Source organism: Palaemon carinicauda, chromosome 43, assembly GCF_036898095.1.
Source record: "Palaemon carinicauda isolate YSFRI2023 chromosome 43, ASM3689809v2, whole genome shotgun sequence".
In the NCBI taxonomy this organism is placed as follows: Eukaryota; Metazoa; Arthropoda; class Malacostraca; order Decapoda; family Palaemonidae; genus Palaemon; species Palaemon carinicauda.
Window position 1 is genome coordinate 19757216 of NC_090767.1, and position 10000 is coordinate 19767215.

At 36.0% G+C, this 10000-nt stretch overlaps 1 protein-coding gene and 2 long non-coding RNA genes across 3 annotated transcripts in view; 1 reads left to right on the forward strand and 2 right to left on the reverse strand.

Annotated features, from left to right (window-relative positions):
• Window positions 1-10000, forward strand: part of LOC137633441 (uncharacterized) — a 149123-nt gene that overhangs the window by 107020 nt on the left and 32103 nt on the right. The window lies entirely within an intron of this gene.
• LOC137633440 (uncharacterized) overlaps window positions 1-10000 on the reverse strand; it is a 376441-nt gene that overhangs the window by 44610 nt on the left and 321831 nt on the right. The gene's annotated exons all lie outside the window — the stretch shown is intronic.
• LOC137633459 (uncharacterized) lies at window positions 2346-6525 on the reverse strand. Its single transcript, XM_068365753.1, has 7 exons — window positions 6398-6525; window positions 4408-4508; window positions 4005-4113; window positions 3763-3847; window positions 3458-3561; window positions 3192-3315; window positions 2346-2990 (listed from the first exon to the last, which is right to left on the reverse strand). Exons 2-7 carry the CDS (start codon window positions 4478-4480, stop codon window positions 2463-2465), a joined length of 1023 nt encoding a protein of 340 aa, XP_068221854.1. The 5' UTR covers window positions 4481-4508; window positions 6398-6525; the 3' UTR covers window positions 2346-2462.

Below are 10000 nucleotides of genomic sequence, written 5' to 3' on the forward strand. Positions count from 1 at the left end.
AGGCTTCGATGAGCCTGGCCAAGGCTGTCTTGATTCTTGAATACAGGCCTGGTCAGTGGGGGAATGAGTGGGCATGAGTAGGTCTATTGATATAAGGAATGAATGTGGTTCTTGACTTGAACTTTTTGACAGATTTATCTTTATTTTTCCACTGTTATTGTTTGCAACTCTCTAAGCTATGGGTTTCTTCCGAACTGTCTTATCAAAGAGGGATGTCTCTGATTCAATAGCAAGTAGCAAGGGGAAAAGTGTGTGAGTACCAAAGTAATTTTGTAGACAGTTTAGTAATCTTTTCATCCTTATACAAGAGGCTGATATACCGTGACCAATACCACATGAACAATATAATGCAATTGTAATTATTAAAACAATAAATATAGTATTTCCCCTACTATTATAGTTAGGAACATATCGGGCTCTCTTGATGGCCTGCTTTTTCTTCATCAGCATTTGGAAAGGAAAACACTCACTTTCAGTCCAGTTCGTTAATTTCCTTTGTAGTTGGGCACACAGCACATGAAAGGGATTAGCCTGGATTCCAAAAACAGTCAAATTTTCTGGAATAACAGTAGAAATCGAAGTAGACGCCTCTACTCACAGCCTATGGTAGCTGTGTGAAAGCACTACTCGTACCACGTGGAACCTTTCTGAATCCAACAGAAAACTTAATGTTTACATTTATATTCCCAATCAAAACTATCTTTTTGGGGAAACTTCATCTCTCAGATATTCAGTCAAACTCTCTCAAAACAAGAAGATGAGAAAGTCTTTCCCAAACAATATTCAAATGATTGATATTTCTAACATAAACGGTCAGTTCTTTCTTCCCTCTTATATGAATTGGATGTCTATTTAGAAATAAAAGGAATAGAATTTGACAGCTTTCTAATAATGTATGCAGTTATTCAGAGGTCCCAAATCACCTCGTTTTTACAACAAAACTCTACAACATTTCAGAGAAATAAAGGAAGGAACCTTTGACATTTTCGGTCTCCTACTATATTATTCAGTCTTGAATTCGCAATTAGAATTATTCCTCTCAGATATAACTGGATAAGGAAGTTCTTGTCTTTTCGCATCCCTTTTTCAATCCCAGGTGTTTAATAACAAGTTTTATTAGAGCGAAAAAGTCCGATCATCTTCCTCCCCAATGAAACACGGTAAGAATGCTCTCTCTCTCTCTCTCTCTCTCTCTCTCTCTCTCTCTCTCTCTCTCTCTCTCTCTCTCTCTCTCTCTCTCTCTCTCTCTCTCTCTCTCTCCTCTAAACCTAAATGCAATGAAACTCAAAATACTGAACTGCAAAATTGCAAGGGTCCATTTCCTTCTACTGGAATGTGATGTGAACTGAAGGTTAATTTCGCTAACCTAAGTGAGGACGATAAACAGAAGTTCTCTTTGAGGACAGATATTAATCTTTATTCTTATTTCAAAGTGAGGAGACCCTTTTAAACGACGTAGTTATGTTTATGGGATTATTTGTTTTGTCTTTCTAACTACATTAGGCAAGTGCTCTATATGTCTCATGGACAATCTGATGCACCTCAAGGTAAGGGTGGCGTCAGACAAACACAGAAAGAAGACACTTAATGATAATCCTTCATCAAAATCCAATACTGATTCAATACGTCATTGATGATAAGTCTTGTAAATTTCGTCTTCCTCTTTCATTCACATCTTCGGATTGATTCCTCTTCTTCAATTTTGCTTCAGGGACTCTGAATGTTAGCCCGGCCCAGGGGGAGAGAGAGAGAGAGAGAGAGAGAGAGAGAGAGAGAGAGAGAGAGAGAGAGGAGGAGAGAGAGAGAGAGAGGTCCCGAATAGTTTATAACTTGAAGAGTCACTCACCGCAGGCTTCTTTTGAAGGGAAGGAACATCTCAGTGACCTCTGAAGTCAAACTTTGATTAACATCTCTCTGTCTTTTCATTGAACATTATCTTAGTTTTACTCGTATCAATTTTTTGTCCCACATTTCTTCTTTTTCTATTTAAACCTTCCATCATTTTTTTTTTTTAATTCTTAAGTGTAAAGTACTTACCCTAGATAAAATAAGTCGAAGAATTACAGATATGCACAGAAATAATCATTAATATATATATATATATATATATATATATATATATATATATATATATATATATATAATATATATATATATATATATCAATAAAGATATTTATGCAACACTGTATTCATGAATAGATTTATATAAAACGATATGTTGTACAATTATAGTTTTAAATTTCCCTCATTATCTAGAATCATAAGGATAAGAAGACCGAAATAGAACAATTATTTTATTTGATAGCATTGATATGACATAATATTGTTTCTAAACATTTCATTATTTAAAATGTTTGGGTATTAAAAAAAAAAGTCTTATTGCATAATATTAAGCTTTCTAAATTCAATCTAAAAAATTGCAGAAAAAGAAAATATGATTATCAACTGTTAATGATTTGATCATATCTGGATGTTAGTATCAAGGGTATGATAATTTTCCCTCTTTCCTCTTGGTTGAACTACGTTACATGTAAAAGAGGGTGCTATTACATCAGCTTCATAACATGACAAAATCACTCTTCCAACACGTGTGGTACATCTAAAATAGTTTCTTCGTCCATCCTGACAACTAAAAGTGTCTCGTTGGTAAGGAAATTCGTCACAAAGCAAATCGTGTCCGGGAGCAATACATCTAAAAGAATCTCCTTCCCCTCCTCCTCCCCCTACCCCTCCTCCTTCCTCTCTATATCGAACTGCCCCCCTCCTCCTCCTCTCCCCCCTTGGCGTTGAAGTAATAGAGGGGCTTGGCATTGAAGCTGGTGTTCTGTTTCCGGGTGTAGTGGTGGGAATCGCAGTCGATGGGAAATCAATGGATTTGCAAAGTATATTGTTGAGTGTTGTGGCAAGGTCACTGGCAAAGCGAGAAAGGTGAAAATTTATAGCATCCACCACTGCTTCTGGATGCTTATTTAGCTCCCAAGCAGAGGCCTAAGAGGAAAGATACAAATAGACATGGTTGAAATCACATGCATAATACCAATTTCACGAGACTGTCCAATCATTCATAATTGTTTTTCTTTTCTTTTCCAGTTAGATCCACATTTTCTCCATTGTATTTAGTTCTTTTAAACACTGAAAAATAAGATAAAATAAGGCACTTAATTAAGGAAGAGAAAATAGAGCACTTACTGTGATTCCTTCAGCATGGAAGGCCACTTGGAGAGAATCTCTGGTGATGCAGAGATTGAAGGGATACGGCGAGTAATAGTCGTGTCTGAACCTCAACTCCAGAGTATAGATGTGCAGCTGCAAACTGACAGTAGACGAAACCATTGTTAAAGGCAATTGACTAATCTCTTATCTCTTAAAGTTCAGATTCGACAAGAATTTATGTTCAACAATGCTACAGGAGGGACAGGTAATATACGGGTAAAGTCAGTTTCGGAAATACTCACGTCAATTCGGAATTTTGTTGATTAGGAGAACCTAGTGTATTAAGGTGTACATCGGCACGACTGGTATTGAATTCCAAATTGGGTCCTGCGAGGATCAGTGTTGCCTATAACGATCAGGAATTATTCGTAGAGACAGAGAATGTGTGTGGTATTAATTAATTAGAAGTAGATGAGAATTAGGAAGAAGACAAATGAATCATTTCTTCTTGTTAAAGAAACGATACAAAAAATCAAACAATTAATTGTTTTGTTTACTTGTCTTCAGAATAACACATAATTAGGTAGATTTTATAAGACTTCCTTACCAAGTGAGGCTCATCAAGATTGAAGTAGCTGCAGGAAACATTGGAAAAGCCTTCAAATGTCAAGTTGAAGACGTCTAAGCTGTATCTGAAAGAAAAAGAAAAAAAAATCAGCTTCAGCTTAGAAGAAATGACAATACTCACATCGTAACAAAATGTAGCAGAATGTTTTTAATGTATTTTTTCACGACAATGTTAGCCAAAACGAAATATTCGCGTATCTTCATTTGTTATTCATAGCTAACCTTTCGTTGTCACGAATATAATTGAAATCGGAGATGATGGGGAATGTGTGTGGATCCACGGGACGAAGCGCCCTTTGTAGCTCAGAAGTAATTTTCTCACATGGTAAAACTGAAAGGAAAAATAATAATAATAGTAATAATAATAATAATAATAATAATAATAATAATAATAATAATAATAATAGTAATTCTATTTGAATAATAATAATGATAATAATAATACAATAACTAATAATAATAATAATAATAATAATAATAATAGTAATTTTATTTAAATAATAATAATAATAATAATAATAATAATAATAATAATAATAATAATAATAATAATAATAACTTCAAAAATGAGAACTGAGACACAGCACAATTTCACAAATCTCTTTCAACCTCTTTGTTTACTTACTTGGAAGCCAGGGCGGATTCACTGATGCAAAGGCAACTGAAATTGCCGCCAGGATCAATGTTCTCTGGAACATGTCTAAGGGAGAGCGTTTCAATATCAACCTGTAAGAGAGAGAGAGAGAGAGAGAGAGAGAGAGAGAGAGAGAGAGAGAGAGAGAGAGAGCCTGATTAATTATATACATATTAGTTTTAGACTGTAATCAGTATTTATTCAACTCTCCTTCTCTTCATATATTGCAAGACATGTGGTCTGAAAAGAGATTGATCACAGTTCAGTCTGGTAAAACTGTGAACAATCTTAATGTCATTCTGAAACAGCTTTGAGACCATAAGAAAGGAGTAATTTCAGATATAACTCACTGCAATTATTAGAACCAGTAATGCCCCCATGTTAAGAACTGTACAAATTGTATGAAAGAATATTTCACTTTTAGAAATGCGTCATTTCTAAAGTTTTGTTCTCATCCACGCATGAAAGGTGAGCTGGCAATAGAAATCTCTGTCTCCAGAGAATGGCTGACTATCAATATCAAATCTGTCATATTTTTCGAAAATGATTGAAACTGCTGTACACGAACAAACCTGGAAACATCTGATAAAATCTAATGCCATACCTGATGATCAATCTGCATACAGAGAAAATTACTCCACAGAAACAACAGTGTTAGCGATTAAAAATGACATATCAAAATTATAACAAATGGCAAGTGTTGCTTTCTTGTGATGCTTGATCTAAGTGCAGCATTTGATACTGTAGAACATACATATCTGATGGAAGACCTTAAAGCTGTGGGCATCGTAGAACGAGCAAATGACTGGTTTGTGAGTAATCTCGAAAACCACAAAGTTAAAGTAGTAATATCAAATGTTGAATCTGAGACAAGAAAACTAACCAAATGGGTGCCTCAAGGCAGTGTATTAGGTCCTCTCCTGTTTGAAATTTACATGATTGAACTGGCAAATATACTTGAAACTCACAGAGTTAAGTTTAAAATATACGCTGATGATACACAATTCTATTTCCCAATAGCATCAGTTGATGAAGCAAAAAGAAAGATACATGAAATAATGAATGACATTAAGGCTTGGATGTTAACAAAAAAGCTCAAGCTCAATGAAGATAAAAGTGAATGTATTATTTTTGGAAATGAAAAAGATATAAAAAGAATCGAATGCTTCCAAAGAATTGAAATAGGTCAATCGATCATTGACCTAAAGAAATCTGTCAGAAATCTTGGAGTAATCATGGATGATAGACTGACAATGAATAAACATATAAATATGGTAAGAAATTGTAACTATCATATTAGAAAATAGCATATATTAGTAAATACTTAGATGAAAAATCTATGGCCATACTCATTAATCACCACATATTTTCAATAATTGATTACTGCAACTCACTGTTCTATGGCTTACCAAATTATCAGCTGAAGAAAATTCAGAGAGTACAAAACAGAGCCGCTAGATTAATAAAAGGACTACACAATAGGGAAAGAGTTACCCCTGCACTAATTAAATTACACTGGCTGCCGGTAAAGGCGAGAATTGAATACAAGCTACTCTTACTAACGTTTAAATTACTGAACCAAAATGAACCAAAATATCTAAAAGAATGCCTGAATAAACTAGAACTAAAAACAAATGTTAACATAAGACACATGAGTGACAAACATAGGCTATATGAACCAAGAATAAATAGTAAATTTGGTGAAAGGGCTTTTAGCTACTGTGCGCCTAGACATTATAATAAACTGCCAACTGAAATGAAGGACATTAAGGGAGCAATTGAATTTAAGAAGAAACTAAAGACATTACTTTTCACAAGATCATATGATTTGGAAGATGCTACAATCAAAGAATTGTATAAGTTAGAATGAAAATGTTTCGTTAGATGATTACTATGGACCCAAAGAGAAGTAGTTCACTCGACTTCAGTGGAGGGTTGGATTTAAACCCAAAAAAGAAGTAAAAGACCAAGTCCAACTCACAACAACGTCTTGTGTCCTGCAGAAGGAGACGACGGAGGAAGCAGAGCAGATCTGAAGGACACCACAAGAGTGCTTGTGATTTCGGAGAACTGCGGGGATGAGAAGCTTATCCTGGACCTTTAAATACCAATTGGGTATCCCTGATTTCCCCCCCCCCCCCCCCTCACCCGCCGAGAACCAAAGCTGTCTTGAGAACTTGCACTCCCGCACCCCCTCCCCTCTCCCCACCTACTCTGTCATTTTCGTTCCTAGTTTTTGCCGCTTCTCTCTCTCTCTCTCTCTCTCTCTCTCTCTCTCTCTCTCTCTCTCTCCTCTCTCTCTCTCTCTCTCTCTCTCTCTCTCTTCATGTATATATATATATATATATATATATATATATATATATATATATATATACATGTATATAACAGTGTAAATCTTAATATATACGTATGTATGTATGTATGTATGTGTATATACATACATATATATATATATATATATATATATATATATATATATATATATATATATATATATATATATGCATACATACATAATACTCTATACACATATATGTAAATATCTACTTATATTCATATATACTGTATACATATGCATATTTATACATATATATGCATCATCATCATCATCAACGTCTCCTCCTACGCCTATTGATGCAAAGGGCCTCGGTTAGATTTCACCAGTCGTCTCTATCTTGAGCTTTCAATTCAATACTTCTCCATTCATCAGCTTCTACTTCTTGCTTCATAGTACTCAGCCATGTAGGCCTGGGTCTTCTAGCTCTTCTAGTGAACGTTTATATATATATATATATATATATATATAATATATATATATATATATATATATATATATATATATATATATCTCACATCACATATTTATCGCAGAATTTGTAACAAGATAGTTTTAAATTTCAGATTTTATTTTCAAAACCCTAAATACATTTTATTATTCAGGTGCAAAAACTGACTTGCAAAGGCATTTTATGTCCTAGAAAAGAAGAAGAAAACGAAGTGAGAAAAACAGAGGAGAAGGAATTCCTCGAAGAGGGGCAGCTCTTGGCTAAGATCCCAAAAATGTTGATGTGTCGTCTTTGACCTTCCAGAGCCCCCCTGGAGAAGAAGGAGAAGACGAAGTGAGAAAAACAGAGGAGGGGGAATTCCCCCGAGCCCCAAGGAGGGACCGCTCTTGGCTCAGAGCCCGCAAATGCAGATATGTCGTCCTTGACCTTCTGGAGAAGCTAATGCATTCCACCAGCGCTCGGCCACACCCCTTTTCCTCCTCGGGACATGCATGGCGGGGGGCGAGTGGTGAGCAGCAGTGTTGCAAGTGTGAATAATATAAATATATCCAAAAACGTATCCAGAATGTACAAAACGTATCCAAATAATATGGAATAGTATCCAAAATGTATCCAATATATGCTCTTAAAAAATGCGTTAAAGTTAATTAGTGGAGTCAGCATTTTTTGAGGAACCGAGCCCGAAGGAAATCCTATGTCATCATGGAAGGACACGTGCTGCCCTTTTGTTACGACTTAACACGTGGTCCAGATTGCATCGGAAATTTCTTCTAGAAGCTTCCATGGCGTGATCGAAGTGGGCGTTTTTGAGGAAGCCAATAAAAATGAAGAATTGTTAAAAAAAAATGCCTTCTATGGAAATGACCACTGCCCACTATAATTAACTCTGCCTATACTTGAGTATATAAACTTCAAGAAGAGATTGTCCAAGCTTTGCGCAGTGGCAGTATCGTAACCAATGAAACCGAGGTGCGACAAGAGAGGAACTATGTCCGAAGCAGATGAGATCCAAGTCCTAACAAGATAAGAAACAGAGAAGACCAGAAGTCTGGTAGAGCCAGATTCTAACCTTCCCTTCAGAAAACAAAAGCCTATCTCCAAAAATCTGTTATGGCCGAGAAGAAAAGACAGATTGAAGCTGCCAGCCCTCCCTGCTTGTGATGAGAAGTAGCCTACACTGCCTGCCGCCTGCCTTAGTTCAACAGTATCATCGAATTCTTGGAAGAAGACCTCTGATGTCCCATCTTGATGCCACCCTTTCTGAGACGTCTTCGAATCCGGTCATCGTGCCAGTTTCATCTGAACCTCAGCCGCCCTTCTGCAACGCTCTCAAGCCTGAAGCCTCCGTACCAGTATCGTCTCAGCAGCTGCAGAAAACCATTAAGTATTTCTACCTTACTGACTATTCCCCTTTCCTATTGATGTTTTGATTGATTTGATTTGTCAGTTAAAGTAAACGAATTAGTAACATTGATTTTCTTTATATAAGTTTGTGAATAAACGGGTTGCATTTTTTCGTGAGGTTCTTTTTAGATTCATTTCCCATATTTCAATCGGTGTTGTTGGAAACATTTATCTTAGTTATTAAAAGAACCCATGGCGATTTTAAGATCGTAACAGTGACCTTGGCATTCCAAGGTTTAAAATCCTTTAAGATACCCTAGGCATGAGTTCTGCATCGAGAGAGAGAGAGAGAGAGAGAGAGAGAGAGAGAGAGAGAGAGAGAGAGAGAGAGAGGAGAGAGAGAGAGAGAGAGAGAGTTTCACGATTTTATTAAGAGACTAAACAAGACAAAGACAAAGAAATTGTCTTTAAAGAAGAAGAAACTGAATATACAATGAAATAAACTTAAGAAGAAAACTGAAAAAGGCAAAACAAAATAAGATAAGGATTAGGGATGATTAATCCCCGTAGATGGAACAGATGTTACCATTAACAAGAAGAAGAGACAAAGCAAAACAAAAGAAGAAGAAGTCGAAGGAATCGAAGAATAGGAAGGATTCCTCTTCTTCAGTCCCCGGGGAAAAGGAGAGGTGGGGGAGGTGTGGGCAGTCTGGCGGAGTCCAGCAACACCGGTAGACTTCTAGCAGACAATGACTTCGTTTTTACGAACAATTTAGCGTGATATGATTTAAGGTTTCAGTGTGGCATGATTGTGAAGGAAGTGCAGTCCCAAAGGTCACTCTAATCAAAATTATCAATTTCAAAATGAGATGAACCACCTTTAGATATTTGGAAATTGAAAATGACCAAATAAAGGATAGTCGAAGACTAGGAAGGTTTCCTCTTCTTCGGTCTCCAGGGGTGTAGGCCAAGAGAAGGTGTTGGGAGCCCAGGTGGAGTCGAGCTTCGCTGTAAGGCGAATTTTTTTCTCTAAAACAGGATTGAAGTGAATCCGTGGGGACAGAAAACTGGTTTGACTGGTAACTGCTTCATTAAATCTACGATCAGTAGCTGCATTCGTAAGGAACTAAACTGTTTATAAACTACTCAATAATAATAATAATAATAATAATGATAATAATAATAATAATGATAAAATTTTAAGGCCACAGCATTGACATTTTGTGTGGTTTCCGAATAAGAGAGATGGTCTGTTTGGACCTTTGATCTCCTGAAGGAAGATCTTCGGTATGATTAGTTTGAAACAAAAATACAAATGTTATTCCAATTACAAACTTCGAAAGGTTAGAGGAGTAAGATGCTCTGAAATGGATAAGTAACAACTTTGATCATTCTTTATCGAGAATGTATCACATTCATTAATGTACTTTTTTAAGGAAAAGTTTAATATT

Coding starts and splice junctions, on each gene's coding strand:
- LOC137633459 (XM_068365753.1), bottom strand. CDS start 4,480: ATGTTCCAGAGAACATTGATCCTGGCGGCAATTTCAGTTGCCTTTGCA. Junction 3,316..3,457: donor CAACAAAATTCCGAATTGAC/GTGAGTATTTCC, acceptor GTCTACTGTCAG/TTTGCAGCTGCACATCTATA. Junction 2,991..3,191: donor TCCATGCTGAAGGAATCACA/GTAAGTGCTCTA, acceptor CTTTCCTCTTAG/GCCTCTGCTTGGGAGCTAAA.